The 27988-nt window shown below is 36.0% G+C and overlaps 1 protein-coding gene across 1 annotated transcript in view; it reads right to left on the bottom strand.

The window, feature by feature from the left end:
- Positions 1-27988, bottom strand: part of CFTR (CF transmembrane conductance regulator) — a 112706-nt gene that overhangs the window by 36880 nt on the left and 47838 nt on the right. The window contains exons 12-21 of the mRNA XM_039343983.1: positions 21279-21373; positions 20806-20892; positions 17192-17897; positions 16409-16537; positions 14860-14897; positions 13536-13807; positions 11585-11664; positions 9543-9693; positions 8737-8964; positions 7527-7627 (exon numbers count right to left, since the gene is read on the bottom strand). Of these exons, the coding sequence (XP_039199917.1) occupies positions 7527-7627; positions 8737-8964; positions 9543-9693; positions 11585-11664; positions 13536-13807; positions 14860-14897; positions 16409-16537; positions 17192-17897; positions 20806-20892; positions 21279-21373 (1887 nt within the window). The remainder of the gene's footprint in view (positions 1-7526; positions 7628-8736; positions 8965-9542; positions 9694-11584; positions 11665-13535; positions 13808-14859; positions 14898-16408; positions 16538-17191; positions 17898-20805; positions 20893-21278; positions 21374-27988) is intronic.

Raw genomic sequence — 27988 nt, 5'->3', positions numbered from 1 at the left:
ACAGAAGTGTTTATTAATTTATTCCACTGAGAAAGCCATTTCTCTGTGCATCAGTGCAGTGGTCAGTTTGTTGGCAGGTACTGTACATTTAAAGTGTTGCTTTAATTTACTAATCCTACATGTTTGGTTCCCTGGGATCTTCAGAGTTGCTTCTTCCAAGTGGAATTGACTGATCCAATTGACTGAATTTTTTAAATAGTCCCTCATTTTTGTGAGGTGAAGGTCTAGGGGTCCACATTTAGTGTTGTTATGTGATAACCTGTATTCTATGGAACAACTCACTCTGAAGTGACATTAGCATCTACTTTAATGGTTTTTCATAAGAGGTAAGGCCAGAATTGTTCAGGTGGGCTTTGGGAGAAGCTAGGAAGATTTTCTTTGTGACGGAAGGTCTAGCAGATCTGAGGAATCGACAGGAATCTTATAGAAAAGATTTCTTAGAGCAGATAATATGGTGAGAAAAAGATTAAGAGTAAGGGCAGTATTGGATTCGCAGGCCCAAGGCATTATGAGGAGACAACTGGTATAACAACAAAGATTCTTTATTGATTACTCCAACAACCAACAATGGGAAAAACGGCGTGCAGGCCTTTTATAGTGTCCTTGCAAAGGACAGCATCAACTAATCATTGCAGAGGCTGTCTCCCACCTTGCGCATGTGCGCAAGGCAGGAAACAGCCAATCTGGTCCCGGGCAGTTTGCGGTCTGCCCGGGACCCTTTGCAACATTTCTGAGCCTGCTAAATGCTTCAGCAGGCTCAGGACATAACACCCTCCCCCCTAGATGAAACAATAAGTGCCGTTATTGTTATAGCAGCACATGTACATGTGTTCAATTGACAAGATGTTGTTATGAAGCACACTATGCCTGTATATTAGCAGAGCAACCTTACATGTTTAATTATACAAAAAAAGTACAACAAAATAATACACTGAATGCAACACTCCTTCACTTTGAGTGTTCTGCATTTTTCTCTTTTAAGGACTAGCAAGATTCCCTTGGCTTGACAGAAACCTCACATAGTCCTTGAGATGTTTGGGAGGACCCTTGGCCCACTGTGACCTTCTTTTTTTAATATATTTTATTAGATTTTATATAGATAGGGAAAAGGTGGGGTCGGTGCGGGTACAGGAAAATCGGGATAAAAGGGACAGGGTGTGGATAACTACAATAAATACGTAATTCGGCGAACAAGCTGTCATCCAGGTCTTCATATTAAGTGTTATTGTTTATATAATACTAGACATTTATAAGAATAAATCGGTATAGTTACAACTGACATTTGGTAAAACATTAATATTCCTTTAAATAATTAACATAGTTGATAGCATAACAACTATTTCCAATCATCAACCTTAATACTTAATATAATAAAACTCTAAAATCTCTTCTTATTCTAACGTGTTTCAGGTTTTATAAAAGATTGAATCTTCTTTCTCCTTCATCTCTAACATTAATCTGTCCATTTCTGCACAATCTAGGATTTTCAAAATTATAATCTGGTCTGATGGTAGGTTTTCATTTTTCCAAAATTGGGCAAATACTATTCTTGCAGCTGTTAATACATGTAATATTAAATAATCATTTTCTTTGCCATAGTTAGGTTTTAATATACCTAACAGGAACAGTTCCGGTTTAAATTCTATCTGGATTTTCATCATCTTTTCTAACCATGTATGAATCTTAGACCAATATTGTTTTGCAATAGAACATGTCCACCAGGCATGATAATAAGTACCCGGTTTTTGCTTACATTTCCAACATGTATCCGATAAATTTTTAAACATTTTTGCCAAGCGAACTGGTGTTATATGCCATCTATAAAACATTTTATATAAGTTTTCTTTGTATGTTACTGCTTTAGTAAGTTTGATATTTTTATCCCACAGATAAATTCTAAAGAATATCCAAAGTTCTTCGCCCATACTATCATTGTCTCTTTTACTTGTTCTTCTTCCATCTTCCAATTTAATAAGTATTTAATCAAATGTTTATCTGTTTTTAAAAGTATTTTATCAAGTGGAGTCAGCTCTTGTAAAATCCCATTATTTTTATGTCTTTTTCATATCTTGTTTGAATTTGCATATAGGACCACCATGTTAAGTCAATACCTTGTTGTTGAAGGGCTTGCCTGTCTTTGAGTTTTCCGTCCTTGTCCAAAATACCTTTATAACTAACAAGTTTATCATAATTAATCAAATTTGGATAAGCAAATGCTTCCATCGTTGAAAGCCACTCAAGAATTTTCATATACATTTTGTGTCTAACTTTCTCCCATTCAGAGAGTAAAACATTTCTTATAGCATGGTTTGGAAGGACTTATGTATTTTAGCTTTCTTGTACCATAAAAAGGCATGCCAGCCTAGTTGAAGATCATATCCCTCTAAATCAGTGGTTCTCAACCTTTCTAATGCCATGAACCCATAATACAGTTCCCCATGTTGTCGTGACCACCAACCACTTATACATCACCATGTGCCAGGGACATGGCCAAAAAAAAGGGGAAAAAATGGCGGACAGCCTTGTTTGGCGACCCCCGTGAAATGGTCGTTTGACCCCAAATGGGGTCCCGACCCACAGGTTGAGAACCACTGCTCTAAATAGAGAATTCACTTATTTCTCAGAGTAATCCATTCTTTAAGCCAAAGCAAAATAGTTGCTTGATAATAAAGTCTCCAATCTGGAAGTCCAAAACCCCCTCTATCTTTCGAGTCTTGTAGAAGTTTTTAATTCTTGCTTGCTTTTTTTGCCATATAAATCTTAATATCATTGTGTTTAAATCGCCAAAAAATTTCTTACCCAGCTTTACAGGAACTGTTTGAAATAAAAAAAATTAGCTTTGGTAAAATGTTCATTTTAACAGTCGCTATTCTTCCTAACAATGATAGTTGGAGATTTTCCCATTTTTCCAGGTCGATTTTCATTTGTTTTATTAGTCTCTCATAGTTATCTTCTTTTAGTAATGAATATTTCGCCATAAGATAAATACATAAATATTTAACTTTTTTAATTATTTGAAGATTTGTCTTTTTGGCGAGTTGAGTTTTCTGTTTATCAGTTAATTTTTTTGTTAACACTTTAGTTTTTTCCTTATTTATTTTCAATCCAGCCACTTCTCCAAATTTCTCAATTTTCTGCAAAAGTTTAGGGGCTGTTTCCAAAGGCTCCACTAAGATAAAGACCAGATCATCCGCGAAAGCCTGTAATTTATATTTCTGGTCTTTAATCTCAAGACCTTTAATTTCTATGTCTTGCCTGATGTTTCTAGTCAATACCTCCAGAGTAAAAATAAATAGCAAGGGTGAGAGTGGACATCCCTGTCTCGTGCTTTTTTTTAATATCAAAGCTCTCTGTATAATCTCAATTTATAAGTATCCTTGCTGATTGTTTCTTGTAGATCGCTTGGATTGTTTTAATAAAGTTTTCACCAAAGTCCATTTCCTGTAGTTGTTGAAACATAAATTGCCAATTTAAATTATCAAATGCTTTTTGTGCATCAAGAAATATGAGTGCCATCTGGTTCCCTGGATGGTTTTCATAATACTCCAAAATATTTAAAATAATCCTTAAGTTGTTCTTTATCTGTCTTTTAGGAAGAAAGCCATTTTGGTCTGGGTGAATAAATTCTATTAAAAATTTTTCATTCTTTCTGCCAAAACTGCAGCAAAGATTTTATAATCCACATTTAGTAACGATATTGGCCTGTAGTTTTTAATTTGTGTAGGATCTGTATCTTCTTTAGGTATCAAGGTCATATTAGCTTCAGTCCATGAGTTTGGAACTTTTGTCTGTATAAAAGTTGCATTACACAACTCCTTCAGAAAAGGAGTCACAGTATTTTGTAAAGCTACATAAAATTCTGCAGGTAGTCCGTCCGGTCCCAGTGTCTTATCTTTCTTTTGTCTTTTAATTGCCTCTATGGTCTCTATCATTGACCTTTATCCACTGCCAAGGAACCTGTTTATCCAAGAGCTGGTGTAACGGCTCAGCCATTGCAGCCTTGTGGGGAAGGAATGTGTGATAGTCCCAAGAAAGCCTGAAGTTCACTTTTGGATTTGGGACTTGGGGCCTGCTGAATTGCTTGAAGCTTGGATTCAGCAGGATGGATGCCTTGAGCATCATTTCTGAAGCCTAAGAATTAAATGGAAGTAACTCCAATTTTACATTTATCTTGCTTCAGTTTCAGATCCACTTGGCAGAAACGAAGCAAGACAGCCCTTAATCTTTCAGCTAAGTTTAGAGATGACTCTCCAGCAATGAGGACATCATCAAAGTAGGGACAGACCCCAGAAATACCACGGAGCGTGCGCTCCATCACACTTTGGAATATGCCAGGGGCTACATTAACCCCAGACTGCAGTCTTTTGACCTTAAAGGCTCCCTGGTGCATTACAATTGTTTGAGCTGTTGCCTCATCAACAGGTAACTGTTGGTAGGCCTGTGCCAAATCAAGCTTTGCAAAATTTCACCCCCCCTCTTGAGGGAGGCCATAATGTGGCTCACCACAGGTAGTGGATATGCATGCTGTTGCAGCACTTTTTTCAGTGTACATTTATAGTCCACACAAATTTGGACTTCTCCATTAGCCTTTAGAGGCATTACAATGGGGGGTTCCCCTGGACTAGAGTCCACAGGTTCTAAGATGCCCTGCTGGAGCAGTTTGTCCAGCTCTGCATCAATTTTGCTTTTGAGAGCAAAGGGCACCCTTCTAGGCTTAATCCTAATGGGTGTGATAGTTGGGTCTAAGCGTAAGGCAATGGGAGGCCCCTTGTATGAACCAAGCTCTGTGCTAAACACATCAGCAAACTCCTTGCAGACTTCTGCAAGGCCTAACGTTTGCAGGCTGTGCAGCCCAGTCACTTGGATTCCAAGTGCCTCGAACCAATCGAATCCAATGAGACTCGTGCGATCACCCCCAACTACCACCACATCTAGTAGGCCTTTAAATCTTTATGCTGTACTTTGAGCATGGCTTCCCCCTTCACGCTGACTCTGGAATTTTGGAAGTCAGTGAGAATTAAATTTGATGGCTTAAGTTTGACTCGAAGGCCACTACTGCTGCAAATACTTTTGAAGGTGTTATGTGAAATGATCGATAGAGCGGACCCTGTCTCCAACTCCATTGACAAGGGAACCCCTTGCAGCTTCATGTTAATGCGAAGCTTTTTCTTAAGGGGCTTGTGTGTCCCTGTCCTTAAAATGCTCCTGCGCAATGCACAGAAACCCACCCTGTGTTGGCTGGGGACCCTGGTACCTTTCTGAAGCAATTCTTCCCTAGGCTGGACCTTCTGGCAACCCAAACAGATGGAAGCAATGTGGCCTTGCCTGCCACATGCCCAGCAAATGGCAGAGCGGAACCTGCAGTCAGCTCGCCTGTGATGTCCTCCACACCTGAAACACTGAGGAGATACTGGGGCCTTGTCTGGATGCTCCTTCAGCCTTCTCTCCACTGACTGGTGCAGCCTGTCCACCTCCTCTTCAGGATCCAGTTCTGGATCTTCTCGAGCGACCTCTTGATGGACGGTCATGGTAGCTGGAGGAATTCTGGTGAGCCGCAAGGCCTTCACAGCACTGCCCACTGCATCTTCAGCTGCAACCTCTCTCAAGGCATCTTGGAACGAAACATCTTCCTTGGTGAAGATCTTCTGCTGCAGCTCACAACTCCTTAGGCCACAAACGAAATGATCCCACAGCCTCTCTTCCAGGTCCTTGAATTCACAAGGCCTCGCTGCTTGCCTTAAGGCAGCAATAAAGTCCGCAGCAGACTCACCAGGCCTCTGGTCCCTCTGCTCGAACGCGTGTCACCAAGCAATCACAGAAAGTTTAGGGTAGAAATGTTCTTTCAGCATCTTCTTCAAGTCTGCATAAGACACTGACTCCAAAAGTGCCGGGGCCACCAGATTCTCTGCTATGTCAAATGTTTCCTGTCCATAGACACACAGCAGGGTAGCCGCTTTAAGGCCATCTTCTCTTATCTGATTGACCCTGAAGTAATTCTCCACCCACGCCACGTACGAATTCCAGCGCTCCGGGTGTGCAATATCAAAATCTGACAAGCGGTCAATCTTAGACATCTTCTGTAACCCTCGTTAACGCCTTCACTGCAAGCCTGATATTGGGAAGAGGTCCTTTTGCCGAGCTCACCTCCAGTGATGCTGTACTGGTAGGCAGAGTCGCGATGCTGGATGCTGAATTTTCCCAGGGCTTCAGGACCTTCTTGGTGAATCCTAAATTCTTTGATTGTTTATCCTGCTTGCAGCGATCCCACCTTCGTCACCACTGTTGGATTCGCAGGCCCAAGGCATTACAAGGAGACGACTGGTGTAACAACAAAGCTTCTTTATTGATTACTCCAACAACCAACTATGGAAAAAACAGCATGCAGGCCTTTTATAGTGTCCTTGCAAAGGACAACATCAACCAATCATTGCAGAGGCTGTCTCCCACCTTGCGCATGCACACAAGGCGGGAGACAGCCAGTCTGGTCCCGGGCAGTTTGCGGTCTGCCCAGGACCCTTTGCAACATTTCTGAGCCTACTGAATGGTTCAGCAGGCTCAGGACATAACAGGCAGCATCAGCCCTTTAAGGTAGGCCAGGTAAGGAAGCAAGTCCAGAAGTAATAGTGGTACTGTGGAATCTTGAAAACCTGATAGAGTTTTTCTCTTGCCCTCTTACAAAGCAAGGCAATCCTGAGCATCTTTCATGCTTCATCTTCCCTTTCAGGGCTAAGTTGGTGTTCATGTAAGTGTTTTTGCATTCCCTCTTCAAGACCCTTTCTGTACTTCTCTATAGACAGGCCTTCAAGATTTGATTACATTACTCCGTAATAAGGAGGAAGATCATTCCAGAAATACATGTGATTTTTATTTCCTGATTTTACCAGTCTCATAGTGCTTTAAATCTTGGTTTGGTAGATCAATTACTATTACATTCTGAATTTTAATTAATTGCTGTGTTTTATTGCTTTATTATTTATTTATTTATTCAAGTTATATAGCTGCCCAAGTGACTCTAAGCAGCTGACCACAGTTAAAAACAACAATGATTTTATATTTTGTGTATTAACTGTTAGGAATCTATTACATGCTTACAGCAGTATATCAAATAAACAAACAAACAAACAAACAAAAAAGAAACTTTCCAAACTGAAACTGTTCCCTGACATGCAAATTAATCATTTCCAGCAGTGCTCTTATCTGCAACTATACAGTTTGGCACAATGATGTCTGTAAAAATAAAATCAAAGATACAAAAGACTGAGGATTTGCTCTCCATCATGCAATGACGGAGAAGCAAATTTAAAGAAAAAAAATGTGGTTTACAAATCATATATCAATACATACTTATCTTCAGTTATAAAATTAACACCAAATGCATATTCTACAATGTCAGATATTTTATAAGCTTGCTAAATTAATACAAAATATTTACTTTGTTTTTCCTTTTTTTACTTTTATTTAATTATTATTATTATTATATTTTTTATTAAAATATTTACTTTCAAAGAAATGTTTAAGGTTCTTACCAAACTGTCCACATCAATGCTTGTGTTCACAGCCCATTGCAATGTTCCCATAATGTTCATGGCTAATGTAAGAATAATGCCGACTTTTCCTTCTCCGTTACCTACAAGTAAGAAACATAAATAAAATCCCAGCATAAAACATAGTGTGCATATGTATGCTGTGCTAGCTTGCACACATATAAAAAACTCATGCATACATGCACACATTCATGCATAGGTAAATCTTCACAGAGGGAAGGAGAAGTGATATCCTAAGTTATCAGCTCATTAGGGTAACACTTAAATTTAGGGCAATCACTCTTGCAATGGGAAATTAGCAGTAACAGCTTCAGCTACATACTATATGGTCAGAACACATCTCCTTTGTAACAGCTACTGTCTCATGGCACAGCCTCCACTACCCCAAGTATCAGGCAGACCGTGATACTTCTAGCCTTCTGGAAGTCCATGAAGATGTAACTCTTCCCCCTAGTATTAGACTGTGATGTCAGATGAGCCAACTGAGAGTTGTGGCTTGCGTCATAGGTTTATTATATTCTCAGTTATTATATTATGATTATTTTAATTTTGTTTTGGTGTTTCAATAAATATTTCATTATATTGTTTTTTTATGCACTGTTTATGTATGCAATATAGCAGTGATGGCGAACCTATGGCACGGGTGCCAGAGGCGGCACTCAGAGCCCTCTCTGTGGGCACGCGTGCCATCGCCCCAGTCCTAGGCTTTCAGCTGGGTTTTATAAAATCTTTTCGCTTTAGGCCTCCACCATGTGTGCAAAAAAAAAAAAAAAGGTTCAATCAATCAGTCAATTTCAACTTCTCACGGAAAAAAAATCTTGCAAAGTTGGAATTGATTGATTGAATTTTTTAGTCCCACCCAGTCTGCCGTTACCACCGCAGCCACGCCCACCCAATGGGCCACACCCAGCCAATGGGCCACACCCAGCCAGCACTCGGTGATGCATAAGTGAGTTTTGGGTTGCAGTTTGGGCACTCGGTCTCTAAAAGGTTTGCCATCACTGCAATATAGGCAGCCATATAAAAAAGTAAAATAAAAAAATACATTCGCCATTCTCAATTAAAGCATATTGATTAAATTATCAGTATATAGTGTCCATTAATTATTTAAATGTGCATATTTTTTCTATATGTAACAGGTCTTGCTCTCTCTCTTTTTCTCTCTTTAATATAAACACAAAAATATATACACCTGTAGTAGCAATAGAAACAAAGGTCACAATAATGAAGAAGATTACAAAAATCATTTCTATTCTCATCTGAAACCAACGTAACGTAGACAGATACAGGAACCAGTTTGCTGTATGCAAATTTAGAGCTTTATGGAATAACGTTTCAAAATATGGTTGCCGTCCATAAGCTCTCAATGTCCAGAGTCCCTTTAAGCTGGTAACAAGATGTGTGAAAATTGGACTTCTAGCTATAAGGAATGCAAATATGAAAATAAAAATAATACATGGTTATTATTTCTTTAAAAATGAATTGCATAAAGATTCAAATATAACTAATACTTGTGTTTCCATCACATATATTCTTTTCTAGTTGCATCATGTCACAGAATATTAAAAATAGTATGTAATCACACTATTTCATCAAAACATATATATTGTTTTGATACTATAGTACTTTGATAATATAGCTTTTATATATTATTTTAATTTTATGATTTTATATTATGTATTTGAAGCTATCCCATTGTAAATTACTTCGGAAATGTGTGAACTGCTTAGTGTTCTATGTGAAACAGTAATCCATTTACTAATGCAAATTTTCTATAAATCGATAGATATACCAAATTTATTTTTATCTCTGTGGTACTATAGTTATGTCTATGGTTCCCTTTCTTTCATCTCAAACTTAGCATTATTAATATTTAATATCAGCATCTGGACAAGCACTAAACATTATTCAGAGAGATGAAATCTTAAAATAGGAGTTGGATGAAAAGCAACAGAGAAAATCTCTTTTCATTTTATTTGTGTCTATATTAGATCATACCTTCAGATTCCAGTTGTTTCAGCTGTTGAGATGTGTGCAGGAAGTATGCTCTTAACATAACGAAGGCTCCTATCACAGGCACAGATGCCAGGAAGATATAGGGTTGTATGAAAGAGACTACTACTATAGCCCCAATCACAATGAGCATTAACTGCAGGTTGAAAGAAAAATACTACTGATATAGCAACCTTTCCACAAAATTTTACAAGTTATGAGGAAGTAATTTCCCTAAGGTTACTATGATAAAATTATCCTTCTTCCATATGGTGCAATTCAAATGTTCTGATTTACCATTCTAGTCTCCATAGTCAGATCAGTACAGTTAGTCCTCGACTTATGACCACAATTGAGCCCAAAATTTCTGTTGTTAAATAAGACACTTGCCCCATTTTATGACCTTTACCATAGTTGTTAAGTGAATCATTGCAGTTGATAAGTTAGTAACCTGGTTGTTAAGTGAATCTGGCTTCCCCATTGACATTGCTTGTCAAAAGGTTGCAAAAGGTGATCACATGTCCTTGGGACACAGCAACGGACATAAGTATGAACCAGTTGCCAACCATCTGAATTTTGATTACATGATCATGGGGATCCTACAAAGATTGTAATTGTGAAAAATGGTCATGTCACTTTTTTTCAGTGCTGTTGCAACTATGAATGGTCACTAAATGAACTGTTGTAAGTAGAGAACTATCTGTAATTATACTCCAAAATATCTGAAGGGCAATAACAGATATTGAGTTTGTTTCCCTTGAAATCTAACTTGGTCACCGTATGGTCACTCAGTTTGAGACTTCTATTCTGAAATATGTTATCTTAGTATAGATCCTAATGATATATTTCTATCATGCAAAATTACACAATTTCCAATCTTGTTAGCACAAGTTTTTGATAGTCTATTCATTTTTTATGTTTTTCAAGATCACCTATAGATTTCCTGGAATTTTTGAATTGAGAGAGAGACTGCTGTCATATATACCAAATTAAAATAATCATGCATTTATTTAAAATTAGATGTTTATTTTAATAAAAAGGCAAAAGATGTATATGATTTGAGGAGGACTGGAGGATGAGATGCTGCTAAACAGTCATGACATTAGTTTATAAAAATGTATTTCCTGGCTAGTTTATGAAATGACATGACATGACATGCATTGCTGCTAAATTATGACATCTGATCAATATATTGGTTATAGCCTAATTGAGACTAGGCTGGTGGCAGGAAGATGAAATATAACAATAACAACATCAACAACAATAATAATAGCTTTTTATTGAAATATTAGGTTAGATATTGTAAAATAATTAGATTAGTTTACATGTACCCCTCAGTATAGATAAAAAAATGGTACAGTACCATCACCACCAGGTCACAATGATGGCAAACATGATGAAATCATGACCCACTTCTGTTTTTATACACTTTTGTTCCAGTGGGTACATAAATTTATAAATCATACTATTTATAATATGAAATATAACTGAGGACCCAGATTGTTGGGGGCAATGTGCTGACACTATAAACTGCTAAGAGACTGCTGTAAAGAAGGGATTCCCAACCCCTGGACTGCGGCCCACTACCAAGCCGTGGCCTATTTGGAACCGGGCCGTGCACGTAGCTCGACTTGTGTGAGTGACAGAATGGTTCCCTTCTCCCTGCCTTCCCACCAGGCTGCCAAGCTGCAAAGGTTAGGGACACTGCTGTAAAGAACTATGAAGTGGTAAAGTCTAAGTGCTATTGCTATTTCTGTTATGGCTCATGTTTTCCCTTGCCCGAATAGAGGTGCCCATTTTACTGCATCAGACCAAATTTTACCCAAAACAGTATCCTATGACAACCATATCTTTCTTAAAGCCACAAAATGAAGAAAGTAGTTGTCTCTTACTTTTGTCTAAGGTGATTTATTGAAAGGTATTTTTGTTTGGTGATTTATTGAAAGGTATTTTTAGGGACAAAAAACTCAGGATAATTCTAACATAGCTGAAGAATCATAATTTATGCTGTTCCAATTTTTGCAACATTTATTATAACATTTACAAACCTGAATGAAGTCAAATACTGTAAGTGGCAATAAGTCATCCAGAATTGCTATATCCTTTGAAAACCTGTTAAGTATTCCACCTATATGTTGAAGGGAAAAATAATTTAGTTATCAACTGAATATTTTATCAATATTAGTTAAACTAAATGAGTTTTTTGAATAAGTAAAATGCTAAAATTCTACTATAACATTCCTGAGCTTATCTGCAGTATATTTAAGCATATAGTACTGATTAACACTGGATTAGTTTACATTCAGATTATCTATATGAAAATGTTTACATAGAAAGATTTATATGCTAATATATAAATGGTGAGAAGACATGTGCCTAATAATTTAACTTTTTCACACATGGGGTAACAATTCACATATTTTTGGTTATAAAGTTATTTTATTTATTCATATAAAACATTTATATACCTATGCATCTTCCAATCAACTCTAGGCAGCCCACAATAATGTTATACATTTTTAAACTTTATTATTTATTTATTTATTAGATTTCTTTTAATCCCACCTTTATTACTTTATAAGTAACTCAAGATGGCAAACATATATAATACTCCTCCCTCTTTCTCTTTTCACAACAACACCCCTATGAGGTGGGTTGGGTTGGGAAAGAGTGGCAAGCCCAAATTATCCAATCAGATCAGCTTTCATGCCTAGGTGGAACTAGAACTCACAGTCTCCTGGTTTCTACCTCGTGCCTTAACCACTAGATGGAACTGGCTCTATTTACTGTATGCTGCTGAGTCCTTCAAACTTAGGCAGATTATAAACAATATAAAGTAAATAAATATTTGACATCATAGATGAGTTTTAAGCAAGCATCAGATTCACCAATTGTTTCCTCCTCACCTAGTACACCTATCACAATGTTCAGAAATAATTGCTTCTATTTTTATCAAACCTTACTTGTGAAAAGTATGCTTACTTAATTTTTTAAAATTAAACTTTCTATGATGGAATGGGACAACTTGATGCAGCCAGGTTGGTGCAGCCAGCTCACTGCCGCCAGCTAGCCACCAAGTCGCCTCTGCCAACTCATACCATCAAGTCATTGCAGGACATTGTAACACAGCCAATTCACCTCAGGGACAACTCACCATGGGTAGCTGGAGAGATGGGCACATGGGAAAACGAGTGGGTGGGCAGAGTGCAGAGCAGCAGCAGCCTGGAGCTTTCCATTTTCACACACTTCCACTGCACTGAGCTCTTAGCTGTTCAGAGTTCGGGCCGTTAGATGGCAGTGGCAATGTTCAGGCCATTTTCCAGCAGTGGGCAAGGCAGGCAGCAGGGAGGCCTGGCATGTCCCATTTTCATACACATTTTGCCACTGCCGCGTCAAGCTCCTCCCGTTCACTTGCCTGCCCACCCAGTGCTACCTCCAGCTGCCCATGGCAAGTTGTCTCCACAGCAAATTGGCCATGTTGTCCTGCAACAACTTAGAGGTTGTAAGTTGGCAGAAGCAGAGGTGAGCTGGCAGAAGCAACTTGGTGGTGGTGAGCTGGTGGCAGGGAGCTGGCCGTGCCAAGCTGGCTATGCCAAATTGTCCCATTCTGCCCTAAATGCCTAGCAAATGCCTTTGCTATAAATGCTTTATTTTATGATATCTCTGTTGCATTTTAAATTTGCCATACTTGTGCATACATGCTGCCCAACATGACAGGATCTAATGCTAATGCTAATATATGCAAACATGTGTGAAAGCTGGTAATGGACCTCAATTAAGAATTAATGCCTTCTATTCTTAAATATCCAGTGTATATCCTTCATCAAAGATGGTTTCTGAATGTCTATCTCCAATATCTTTGGATTTTTTAAAAAACTGATTATTGCAACTTGTTTTGAGCGTGTTTGCAAATTTTGAATGATGGAATAAATCACAAACGTCTTCTTTGCCTAAGCTAAGCATATAAAAATTATTGCATATTGAGTCAGTTTTAGTTACCTGCTTTGAGTTTGTTGAAGGACGACATTGGAGCCTGAAGTACTGCATGAAGCATCTTGCGGTGAAGAGTTTTAGAAATTGTTATAAGAGTATGTACCAGGGGTATGCCTCTAAAGATCCCCAGGGCTAGAAAGGTATCTGCCACACCCACATATATGTAGAAGATATAAAAGCTGCTAGTCTCAGTAACAATAACTGCACCGTTCTCCAGTCCATCAGAGGAATGATTTTTTGTTGATTCTGTTTTATTCGGGTGAGGTGAAATAGCAGAACTATAAAACAGACACAAACTCATATTATTATAAGTTTATAGTCATTTATAAATTTACAGTCACATACTGAGTTTCATTTCTTAAAAGCATGATATATCATACTAACACTGAAATCACAATTTAATAGTTTTTGAGAATGCAGTTTTGATAAAAATGATTGTTTAAAGGGATATAACTTGAATTTATTATGATTAGGCATTTGAAAAGGAGCAAAGAATAATGATAACAACAACAATTTTGATGTCTTATAATGTTATAAGACATCAAAATTGGTTGTTGTTAGCATTATACCTCATTTATTATACTACCACACTTGATAAAAAGTATTTCTGTCCAAAAAAAAAAGATAACAGGAAAGCTGTTATTTATACATTTACATAGGAATAATCCCATTGAATTCAAAGAACTTATTTTTAGTAGAGAATAATTGGATAGGACAGAAAACTTTAAAAGTGCAGAATTGGGCTGTAGCATTTAATAATGAATTATCCATGCAGGACTAAGCAACGGCTGGATTAAAAGTGATGTTTTTTAAATGAAAATTTGAAATGTAGGAATAAATTAAAGGGAGTCCAATTGGTGCCAATGGAGAAATAGAAATAGCAGTTTTATCATTTTATGGCAGGGAGAGAAAGAGAGAAATTGTTTTGGTCTGTTCAACCTTTCCAAAAGCATCATTGATATCACAGAACAAACTCTTTGTTAATTGTACTTATGCATTTAATATTATGACTAACAGATAAAATCTCCTTCGAGTTCACGACTCCCAATGACTCCATGGGATATCCATGACAATAGAATGGAAATGGTTTTCCATTATCATCTTCTGATATGTCTTTTTCAACTTCCTTGCATTGCCTGTTCTGGGCATTTCCTATCATACCAACTAAGTAGACCATGCTTAGCTTGTTGAGATCAACGGACATCATGTGCTGCCATTTAACTGGGTGTGTGATAATTAGTTTGGCTTTAAATATTAAAATTTAGCCCCATTGAAATGTTACAGTTACATAAGACACACAAATCTTTAATACTGTATCATAAACACTCACCTACTGATATACCATACCCCAAACAGGGAAGCAGCCACCTAAAAATAGAAAATGGATAGTTAATTCATACTTAGATGTCCCATTTTTGGCATTCTATAGATTTCCTATGCACTCTAAAATGTCTAATTTCACATATTGATGATAAGATGTATAAAGTCAGCTGAAGGTTTTATGTCCAGTGTTACTCTAATTTATAAAGTGACCAATTATAAAATAGAACTGCCAAACTACAATTTAATAATACTGTACAAGGAAATTATTTCAGGTGCTGTAATTTTATTATCTACAGGCCTGTTGAAGTACCCCTTGAAAATTGGATACATCTGTCAATTTCAATTTTACTTATTTTCCCAATCATATTTCTTCCTGTTTCCACATTAGTTTGCTGGTTTTTAAAAAAAGTCAGAATCAAATTTATATATGTTTTCATATTTGTTTCTCCCAATGTATACATTTCTGTATTTTATTTTGTCCAGTGAATGTGTTTATGTTACATATTATGTTATGTTTCTGCATGCATATTGTTGGAGATCACTCAATTAAAAAGTTATAGTATCAAAACATACTGGTGTCTAGGCTAAATAGTGGAAATTTACATTTGAGGTGATGGGTTTTGATTTTTATATGTTTTAATTGTTTTATAGTTTTATTGCTGGGAGCTGCCAAGAGTTGTTTTAAGGTGGATAGCCATAGAAATCTTTTAACATAAATAATAATAAATAATAAATAAACTTGTAAAATAATACAAGAATCAATCCATTTGGTAAGTTTTTGTTATATAGACAGTCCTTGCTTAATTACTATTTATTGAGCAACTGTTCAAATGTAAGACAGTGCTAAATGAATGCAGTTATGGCTGATGCTTGAATTTATAGCTATTGTGGTGCCCCCAGCAAAGGCTGCAAAAGGCTTTAGGGCAATGTTTCTCAACCTTGACAATTTTAAGGCATGTGGACTTCAACTCCCAGAATTCCACAGCCAGCATTGCTGGCTGTGGAATTCTGGGAGTTAAAGTCCATATGCCTTAAAATTGTCAAGGTTGAGAAACACTGCTTTAGGGAAACCTTGGGAGGCCTCACAAACACCCTGCAAAGGTCCAGCAGTTACTTCGACCAGGCATGCCTCAGCAGCAACAGGAGGAAGAAAACGGTGAAAGTCAACTAGGGGTGGCAGGGGATACAGATGGGAGCGGCAACAGAGTACAAAATAGCCAAAAGAGCACAGATAAAGGGCAAAATGGGTGGGTGTGAAGAACTTGAGGTGAACATAGCAGAGAAGGAGTCTGGTTAATGACCTCAACTGGAACTACTGGAACCTTCATTGCTAAGCAATGCAGTCACATGATGTTTCACCTAATGATCAAATCAATTAACAATGGAAATTCCATCCCAATTAAGGTCATAAGCAAGGAAATTGCTATCATTCTTTTTTCATTAGATCCCTGTTCTTCTATACATCTTACACAGTATGTACGAAATGAAAAAGCTTTTATTTACAATTGTCACATAAGCAATTTGTTTTAAAATAGAATTTATTGTTATATTCTTACCTCAATTAAAAAAATAATAAAACATATAAATAACACAACAATCATTTTTTTGTGGATGGTTATATATCTGAAGTATGTATTCCATGAGGTGACTGCATTCATAGTGTCTGAATCATCAAAGAAACATTCCTGGCAAAATAATTGAGAATATAATTAGACTGTTCTATAAAATTACTTCTTGTTTGTACCCTACTGCTATCACCAGTATAAGCCTAGAACTTACTGCTATTGGTTTTCATGAGAACTCATGTTATTGAGATATGCTTACAATTTTGGTTTCTAGCTTTTAGACCAGGGGTGTCAAACTGCTGGCCCGCAGGCTGGATGTGTCATGCCGAAACCGCACCCACCCCATTGCCTGCAATGGGGAAAAAGTCATGATACTCGCGACATGTCATGTGATGTTGTGAGTTTGACACCTCTGGTTTAGACAATAATGTGCTTAAGAATTTTATGTTCACCCTCTTATTCATTCATATTCACAGCTCTTTAAAAGCAAGAGGAATACTTCCCTTTGCTTTTTCTCCTTATGTATTGCTATTGTAGTTGAAAGAGAATGTCCTATTTGGGATCATTCAATATTAAAAATGAAAGGACACTTCCAAATACAATTTCCCCTAATGTATCCTTTTTTGTACACATTTTCTTAATAAATGTATCAGCATATTAAACTAAAAGCTAATGATTCTTTGAATTGGAAATATTATCTTGCAGTACCAAGCTGGGTGTCCAAGAAACAGGACCAATGACAACCATTTAGCTACAATAACTTGAAATATATACCTTTAAATCATCTTCATTAAGTTCTTCAGTTATTTCTACCAGACTGCCCCGAGACAAACGCCTCCCATAAATGTCTGCTTCAGAAGATTGATGGATGACTGATATGCTGCCTTTTTTGTAAATGCTTTGATTTGGATGACTTGATGTTCTGGTCATTAAATTAAGTACAGATTGTCTTCTCTGCCCTCTGAATGTGGGTCCTGAATTTAATACATTGCTGCGAGGCAGAATTGCCTCCCCTTGTTCAGACTCTGGCACTAAAGACAACTTTCTTTCTACTGGTTCTCCAAGACCTTCTTCCTTACCATTGACCTGCAATGATGTTTTTCGCATGAGAGAAAACTTGCGGCTAGAATTTAGTGCATTCATTACAGAATTCTTCCTTTTCTCAGTAAAATCTGAAGTTTGTTTAAAAGATGTTTTTTTCATGTCATTTCGTGAAGCCATGCCATCATAATCAACAGAGAGACGCCGCAGTGTTTCTGTAAGAATGGAATTTCTTCTTTCTGCACTGTAATGGTCAAAACCATCAAATCCCATCAGCTCAGAACTGAAGTTGGGTCGCTGACCCTGAAGTTCAGAAAATGTTCCATAGAAATAACAGCTTCCTCCATGGAGAATCAATATCTTGTCTGCTATCTTTAAGTGTTCCAACTTTGAAGTGACAAGTATTCTAGTTTTATTGACAATAAGCTTGCAAATGCAACTTCAGAAAAAAGAAAAGAAAAATGCAGATTTGAAATTAGGTAGTACATATTGATGACTTTATTATACGATTTAATTTAAGAAAGCTATCCTAGATTCACTTAGCTGACAATAATATTCGGGAATTGAAAAAGAACACTATTTTCTAGGCAAATCATAATTATGCTCAATATCTGACTAAAAGTAATCCTCAACTTAAAATAGTTCATTCAGCTATCAGTCTAAGATATAATGGAACTGAAAAAAGTGACTTGCGACCAGTCCTTGCACTTAAAACTGTTGCAGCAGTCCCATGGTCATGTGACCAAACTTTGAGCACTTGGCAACTGGCATGTATTTATTACATTTGCAGTGTCCTCGGGTCATGTGATTGCCATTTACGACCTTCCCAGCCAGCTTCTAACAAAGTCAATGGAGGAAGCTGGATTCACATGATTGCATGATTCTCTTAACAACTGCAGTGATTAGCTTAACAACTATGCCAAAAATGGTCATAAAATTGGGCATGGCTTATTTAACAAGTGCCTTGGTTAGCAACAGAAACTCTGATCCCAGTTGTGGTCATAAGCTGAAAAGTACCTGTATTATAATCCTTGGTCCTGCATTGCATTTCCCAAAACTCCTCTAGTGGCTCTCAGGTATATATGAAGGACATTATTGCAATCCTCCAGTGATTAAAGTACTCCTATAAATTGGGTGACCATGAGTTCTAGTTTCACCTTAGGCCATCTGGGTGACTTTGGGCCAATTGCTTTCTTTCAGCCCAACCCAACTCACAGAATTGTTATTGTGGGGAAAATAGGATGAGGAAGGAGTATTATGTGTTTTGGCTACTTTCAGTCATTTATAAAAATAATAAAGGCAGGATAAAAATTAAATAAATAAATCCATCCATCCTTGTCTTCATTGATTTTCAGTGTCTTTTAAGACAGTCAACCACAGAATCCTTCTGAATTGGCTGTAGGGATTGGGAATTGGGGACATCATTTTGTGGTGGTTCTCTTCTTGCTTCAGCACAAGTTCAAGTAGCTCTCTCATCTGTGGAATACCACAAGGGTCGGTGCTTTCCTCATGTTTAATAATGACATGAAACCACTGAATTGGGTCATCCACCAGTTTAGATTTTGATATCAGCATGAATATGATACCCAATTGTATCTTTCAAGCCCAACCTATGCAGTTCTGGATGGGGGATGAATTGTCTCATGGATCAACTACTTTAATTGCAAGACCATTCAGAAGCTTCTGTTAGTCCAGAATGCAATGCCGCAGGTAATTGTGGGCATCTTTTCGTACGGTTATGTGACCTTTCCACTTTGAAAGCTGCACTGATTTCTAGTATACTTCCAGGTGTGATTCAAGGTCCTGGTTGTTGCCTACAAAGTCTAAACTTGCATAAGGCCAGGTTATTTGAGGGACTGCCTATCTCCCATCTTTTCTGTATGGATCAAAAGAATTTGTACACTCCAGGTACTTTTGATTAAACAGTATTGTCTTGGAGACCCAGAAATCATGCCTCCTCTGTTGTGGCCACTGCTCTCTGAAATGAGCTCCCCTGATTTCCCGAGATCCATGAGGTAGTATTACTGAAGGCCTTAAAGACGTGACTATTTCCTCAGGACTTGAATTGTGGGATGTGTTTCGTAGATGTTTGTGTGAGGTGTCCATCTGTAGATTCATTTTGTGTTGCATTTGTATTTTAACTTTTATTTGGTTTTGCTATATTGTGAGCCACCAGAGTTGTTTTAGAATCAGGTGGAGTTTAAATTAACTAAATGAATGAATAAAAAAATTGCATTTTCTGATTTTTCCTGAATATAGTCTTCTGCAGACCTCAAGTGATTAGAAAAATGAAGAAGCACTGCACCAATGGGGAGGGAGGGAAGGAGGGAGGGGAGGGAGGGAGGAAGGAAGGAAGGAAGGAAGGAAGGAAGGAAGGAAGGAAGGAAGGAAGGAAGGAAGGAAGGAAGGAAGGAAAAAATAGGGGAAAATGTCAGGAAAGTTTTACAATATTATATTAGTGAGAAAGACATACAGTAACAGAAGCTGCAGCAGGCTTTACTCAGGAAAAGCCAGAAAAATAGTATAAAGGGAATATTCTTACATCTGAAAAGAAACCAATCAAAGTGCATGACTGGCTTAGAAGTGCAGCAGGCACACTGGAAACACTGAGTTGACAGAAGCAGGAAAACATCACTTTCAAAAAGAACAAGAAAATGAACCTGGTAATCACATTCATGATGGGTGGAAAGTGAACTTAGGATAATGACATCCATTCTTGCTCTCCAAAAATGATTGCTGTTCTGTTCTAGATATGGGTCAAGCTGGCTACGAGGATAAGGCTTTTATAGCTCTATAAAAGTATTTCCTTTTCTATTCTGGCTCCTCAATATAAAAGAGTACTCCAAATGGGTTTTTAATCTGCTATTGGTTCTTATGTTTGTAAGTGATGAACAAAAATGCCATCATATACCAGTAGGTTTATGAAAAGGATTAACAGATCTTCAATTATCTTGTTCAGGCTAAGTTACACAAACATTTGTAAAGGATGGTGATCACTTAAATTCCATTATAAACCTGATAATGCTAAATTACAAAAGAAGTTTAACAAGCAAAAATGTTACCATGCTTAGTGGAATTATTAATGTGTACATATTATTATAAAACATTAATCTTCAGATTGGAATAATGAAGTGGAAATGAGTATAAGAATTTATTAGAATTGCAGCAGTTGTTTGTTTTTATTTATAGGCTCTAAAATAATTTAATAAATGCAAATTTCAGAAACTGATGTTCTCTATTAGATGTTTTTACTGAATGCCAACACTGTTCTTCATAAATTATTTGCTATCTTATTGTACAATATTATTTTATCTAGTAGTTAACCAAATATATAAAACATATCCTACCTTTCAAATATTTCTTTCTCTGTTAACATGTCTAAATAACCAAAAGGAGAATCCAAGAGATACAAATCAGCATCTTTATACACTGCTCTATATAGATGACAAAGACATTTAGTTAGCTTTCATTAAAATATATGCTTTGATTAATTATTTTGATTTTATTACAATCTTGCATTATTGTTATACGTGATAAAACATATTAAACCAAAACAAATTCTTTCATTAAATTAAATAAGAAATGATAGGCAAAATGCAGTAATTGGCAGTTATAACATTTTAAAATACAGGAATTATGCAATATTAGATTTTAATCTTATATATCCATTCATGATAAGTAAGTTCCATTAAACTAAATGGTACAATATTCTGACTTTAGAAATCAAAATATTTAACATGTATGTAAGGTTACTTCCCTTTAAGAATGAGTGAAATTTAATTCTATTTATTAAAAACAACATATCATTATTTCTACACACCTAGCTAAAGAAATTCTGGCTCGTTGACCTCCACTGAGAGTTATTCCACCTTCTCCTAAAACTGTGTCATCTTTCTCTGGAAACTTTGAAATATCCTGTTGAAATATTGTATAAAGATGTTAATTTTTCATTTTCAGATTATCATTACTTTTCAATATACAGCATTTTAAGTCAAAAACATGATAATTAATAATATGTTTTCATAACAATGTTCTTGTTTTAGGCTAAGAAGATAAATATTTTGTTTATCTGACAGAGTAAGCTACTGTACAAACCCCACACTCAGTCACAGTAATGATATTACCTACTTGGATAATAAAACATTTGCAAACAACAACCAAGCTTGGAAAACACCAAGCACTTCACAGTTCAGTCTTGAGCTACATATATTCTCTTCTTTTGGAAATATTTTTTTCACATGAGTGACCAAGAGTCAATGGTTATAATAATGATAAAATACGAGATTTCCGGTGGATAGCGTCGATGATGGCGGCTACTCTGTAGCCGTCCTCCTGGGAGAGCATGAGAACCGCGGAGGGCAGCAGATATCAGCTGTCCCGCGGCTCGAAATCTCCCTCCCGGGTGAAGGGGGGGAGAAGAGAATCACCCGAATAGAGGTAGAGCCTCTTAAACCCCCCAGGAATTTTTTTCTTGGGGGGTGAAAAGAGAGCTCCCTCGGAGTTTGGGCTGCCTCCACCTCCCAGCTGTCTTTGATCCTTTGGGAACAAAGCAAAACGCTGCTATCACCTCTGTGCTTAAAGAAACTTGGTGAGTTACTTTTAAAGCGGACAGAGCTGGGTAAAGGATTGAATTTATTGGTTTTTATTTGATTTTTATTTTAGGTTGATCTTTTTTTCTTTTTTCTTTTTGTTTGTGTGGAGAGTGAAAGTAAAATGGCGATTTGAAAGTTTTTTTTTTCCGGAAAAAAGTGAGTTAAACGGAACGTTATGGACTATATAGTTTTCTTTCAAACATTTTTCCTTTTTTAAAAGGTGGATTTGAGATTTTTTAAACTCTCCTTTGTGTTTTTATTTTTTTTGAGGATATTTTTTATTGCCTTTCTTTTTTTTAAGAAGGAAAAAAGAAGAAACAAGATCTTTTGTTTTTTTTTTAAATGGCTTCAAAGAGGCAAGCAGCTTCTACAGTTCCTAAGGTGGCTTCTTCTCCTGCGATTCTGCCGGCACAACAACCTAAAGCTACACCACCACCCTTTCCTCCTTTGCCAACAATAACGGTACAAGATATGAAAGATATAATGGGAAATGCTGTATCTCAAATCAGAGGGGAAATGAAGGAGCTCTTAGAGCAGAATAAAATTCAAATCAGAGGGGAAATGAAGGTGCTTTTGGAGCAGAACAATACTATTTTGAGGCAAGACATAGTTATGGCATTAACAGGACTTGCTTCTGTGGTTGAGAAGCTAGACTCTAGAGTGGAAGAGGTTGCAGACAAGGTTGACATTCTGGAAGATAAGTTTGAAGGCATGGAAAAAAAGATGGAAATTTCCCAAGATGATATTGTTATGTCTCAGTACAGGGAAATGGAACATGCTTTAAGAATCAGGGGGCTGAAAGAGGATATGCAGCAGGACCTGACAGAGATTGTGGTAAATGACTTTGCTGTTATTTTGAATAGAGAGAAAGAAGAGATATTTAGAGAAGTTGAAAAAATTTACAGAGTTAACTCCTGGGTCGCAAAACAAAAAAATTTACCAAGAGATGTGGTGATTTATTTTGCAAAGAGATCTCTGCGTAATGAAATCATACAAGCTTTCTATAATAAGAGGTTTCAGATTGCTGCTCAAGATGTCATTATTTTAAAGGATATTCCATCTAAAATTTTAAGAAAGAGAAAAGACTTTGCCTTTTTAGCTAATGAGCTTAAAAAAAGAATGATGCCATTTAGATGGGAGATTCCGATGGGTATTGTCATGAGCCATGCGGGGACGCGTTATAGACTTAACACAGTTACTAAAGCAAAGGAGTTTTATAGTTCGTCCTGGGAGCAGGCTCACCATCATCTATGATGCAGAAAGGTTTGGATGGTAAAGAGGTGGAACAGCAGTCTGAAGGATTAGGTGTGATGGTCGCTGGAAAGTTACAGGCAGACTGGTCGCGACAAACAGAGATCAAAGAGCAAAGAATGACCCGTGCAGCACATAGACGTAAGGAAAAGGAACAACAGAAGAAAGAAGTTAAAGAATCTCTTCAAGAAATTGCTTCATTGCCGGTGGGAGGAGCAAGACCCAAGAGTTCTGCAGCATATTCTTCAATGGCAGATCTTCAAGCAGTCTTCTCCAGGCTTCTGGTTAAGGGAGATGGTAAAGCTCCTGACCTGGAATGCTAATGGCCTTAATTCCCCCCAAAAGAGAAAGAAAATCTTTCATTACTTAAAGCAATACAATAATGATATTATTTGTTTGCAGGAAACACATATTACACCTAAAGATCAAAAATACTTAGTTAATGCCCGCTTGGGATCTCATTTTGTATCTTCTGCTCCTGGGAAAAAAGGGGGAGTAGTTATTTATGTTAAGCAAAACTTATCAGCCTGTTTGGTAGAATCTGATCTTCAAGGGAGATATGTCATGATTGAAGTTGCCTTATCTGGTAAGAAAGTACTTATAGTGGGATTGTACGCACCAAATCAACAACAGGAACAATTTTATAGATTGCTACACCAGAAATTAACTTTGTTGGATTATAGATCTGTTATACTAATGGGAGACTGGAATGGTGTGTTAGATACTCAAAGAGACAAAAAAGGATCTTCTATTTCTTTCAAACAGGCTAAATTACCTAAAGCCTTTTTTGAATTGAAAGAGGACTGGGAGCTGAGAGATTATTGGCGTGAACGCAATCAGGAGGAGAGAGACTTCATTTTCTTTTCAGATAGACACCAATCTTTTTCAAGAATTGACTTTTTCTTGATCACAACTGACTTATATTTTAGGGTAAAGAATGTTAAAATTTTTCCTAGGACACTGACGGATCATAGTCCAGTTTGGATGGAGTTGGTTGACGAAAAAGAGGAGAGGAGATCGTGGAGGATGAATGAAAACTTATTTAGACAAGAAAAGAATGTCCAAAAATTAAAGGAGCATTTAAAGGATTATTTTGTTTTAAATATGCATAAGGGAACTTCAATGTCTATGGTATGGGATGCAGGTAAAGCCTTCATGCGAGGGATTTTGATACAAATGAACAATGCTTACAGACAGAAGCAGATTCAGAAACGTAAGGAATTGGAAAATGAGATTAAATTAAAAGAAAAAACTTTGATTTTAAATCCCACAGATGAGAAGGTTAAAGAATCTATAAAATTGCTTAAATCACAATTTAATATGTTGATGGCTGATCAAACTGCAACTAACTTATTGTATATGAAACAAAATACATTTTGTAATGCTAACAAACCAGGGAGATGGTTGGCATATCAATTGAGAAAGAAACAGAGACAGAGAATTATAGATAAAATAAATTATAATGGTAAATTGGTATATCAGAAGGAGCTGATTAAGAAATCTTTTTTAGATTATTACCAAAAATTATATAAGAGTACTAAAGTACAGGTTTTAGATATAGATAATTATTTAAATGAAGCCAACTTCCCTAAATTAACAGAAGATCAGAAACAAGAAATTAATGGCTTGATTACTAATGAGGAAATTGAGATAGTGATCAAAGAATTAAAATTAGGTAAAGCACCGGGTAGGGATGGCTTGACATCTATTTATTATAAAACTTTGATACAAGAGATGGTTCAACCTTTAAGAGAACTTTTTAATAATATATTACAGGGCTCAGAGATTCCCCCGTCATGGGGTAGAGCTTTTATATCTTTAATTCCAAAAGAAGATCAAGACCTTACTTTACCAAAGAATTATAGACCTATATCTCTTTTAAATGTAGATTATAAGATTTTTGCAAAATCTTGCATCATGTCATACATACAGACCAAACAGGTTTTATAACTGGAAGGCATATGAAGAATAATGTCAGACAAATCATTAATTTATTAGAATATTTAGATAAAAATAATCAAGTTCCTGCAGGATTTATATTTTTAGATGCTGAAAAAGCTTTTGATCAATTGAATTGACAATTTATGTTAAGATTAATTGAGAAAATGAATTTTGGAGGAAAAATCTTACAAGCTCTTGGTGTTATTTATCAAAAACAAATGGCACAACTTATAGTTAATGGGGGTTTGTCAGAGGTTTTTATAATAGAAAAAGGGACTAGACAGGGATGTCCATTGTCACCACTGCTGTTTGTTTTAACTTTGGAAATATTGTTGATTAAAATTCAAGAATCACAGCAAATAAAAGGAATAGAAGTCAATAAAAAAGAATATAAATTAAGAGCCTTTGCAGATGACTTGGTGGTTACCTTATCACAACCTATTCATTCTGTAGTAGAGTTACTACAATTGATACATCAATATGGACGGGTTTCGGGTTTTAAAATTAACAATAATAAGACTAAAATATTACCCAAAAATATGACCAATCATGATAAGCAGACTTTGGTTAATTTGACAGATTTTGAGGTTGTTGATAAGGTAAAATATCTGGGGGTTACTTTATCTGTCTCTAATGCAAAACTGTATAAAAATAATTATGAAAAGCTGTGGGTCAAGATACAAAGAGATTTGAAAAATTGGGAGAAGTTTCAATTATCTCTTCTGGGAAGAATTGCAGCAATTAAAATGAATGTTCTGCCAAAGTTTCTTTTTTTATTTCAAATGATACCTATTTTAAAGAACGAGGTTAATTTAAATGAATGGCAGAAAGGTATCAACAAATTTATTTGGGCAGGGAAAAAACCAAGAGTAAAACTTAAAATTATACAAGATACTCGGGAGAGAGGTGGACTCAAGGTACCGAACTTGAAATTGTATTATGATGCTGTGGTTTTAACATTAATTAGTGATTGGGTTAACTTAACAAATGTAGAAATACTCCTCTTGGAGGGTTGGGATCTACTTTTTGGATGGCATGCCTATTTAATTTTTAATAAAAAGGTTGACAGGGTTTTTAAATCTCATATTATAAGGATTTCTTTACTTCGGGTCTGGAGGAAATATTATAGGATTGATTCTAAAATTCCATTATGGGCCATACCATGGCATGCGATAGAGGGGATAAAGAGAGGAGTTAAGATGGATAGTGTTTCTTATGCACAATTATTTAGATGGGATGGTAAAAATTGGCAGTTAAAATCTTTGGAAGATTTAGCAGAAGAAAATATTATATATTCATGGTTTCAGTATAGACAAATTGTGGATAGATGGAAGGTAGATTGTAATGTGGGTTTGCTTAGAGAAGATGAGAATTTTTTTAAACAAGTAAAAGATCAAAGACGAACTCACATGGGGTGTTAGTAGAATTGGATTCAGAAGCAGAATTAGTTAAAGAATGTATGATTAAATGGGCACAAAATTTTGGTGAACCAGTTTTATTAGATACTTGGGAAATTATTTGAGTGAGAAACGTTAAATTTACACAAGCCCAGAATTTAAGGGAGAATTTTTATAAAAAGTTTTACAGATGGCACCTTGATCCACAAAAAATGTCTCGTATGTATCCTGACTTACAGCCTAAATGTTGGAGATGTGGATGTTTGGATGCTACTTATTATCATATCTGGTGGTCGTGTAAAAATATAAAAGCCTTTTGGATTAAGATATGGTGGAATATTCAAAGAATTTTTAAAAGGAGGGTAAAATTTACCCCACAATTGTTTTTGTTAGGTATCGTTATTGATTGTGATACTAAGGAGATTACATTGATGTTAAATTTAATTACAGCCACAAGGTTGTTAGTAGGGCAATGTTGGAAAAAGGAATCTTTGCCTACTTTGCAAGAGTGGTTTCTTAAAGTTTCTTATTTGGCGGAAATGGCAAAGATTTCGGCTTTCTTGAAGGATCAATTGCAAGAGAAGTATGTTGTGGTATGGAAAAAATGGATAGATTTTATACAACATAAGTTGGATATAAAAAAATATTACTTAGTTTTTTAATAATTTATATTTAAAATGGAATATTTTGTCTTTTTTTGTTCTTCTTTTTTCCTTTTATTTTTTTTATTTTTTTCCTTTCTAAACATTTATTTTTTGTATTCATGTTTTTCTTTATATATATACTATTGTTAATTATTTTATAATTTTTCTAATTAATGTATTTTGATTTCTAACTAATGTTAGATTCATTTATGGTTTATATCTTTTTTAAGGATTTTTTGATGAAATTTTAATTAAGCCTATATTCAGCTCTGGGAAGGTCGGGGGAGGGAATGGGAGGGTTGGGGAGGTTGGGGGGGAAGATTGTTTTGTTTTTGTAAAATTTCAAAAATTTAATAAAAATTATCTTTGAAAAAAAAAATAATGATTAAAATACCTAAGAGTAAAACTCATAGATCTTAATAAAATGTCATAAAGAAACAACAAATAAAAAGTGTGGAAGATCAAAATAAAAAGAAGTAACTCATTTTTAAATTATTATACACATGTTTCAAGTTAATATAGGTCATAATAGGCTAAATGACCTATGGCTACTAATGAAATAATGTTAATTGTAAGACAAACATTACAGGAAAATTTATGTTCATTTTTTTTCCTAATAACTTATAGCATAAAATTTGTTTTGTTTATAGATACACAAACTGGATGGCAGCATCCTTGGATATGCCATAACAACAAAACATTATT

The sequence above is a fragment of the Crotalus tigris genome, unplaced genomic scaffold (genome assembly GCF_016545835.1).
Source record: "Crotalus tigris isolate CLP2741 ecotype Arizona unplaced genomic scaffold, ASM1654583v1 scf7180000017883.2314494, whole genome shotgun sequence".
Classification (NCBI taxonomy): domain Eukaryota; kingdom Metazoa; phylum Chordata; class Lepidosauria; order Squamata; family Viperidae; genus Crotalus; species Crotalus tigris.
This window is presented reverse-complemented; position numbering and strand designations above follow the sequence as displayed.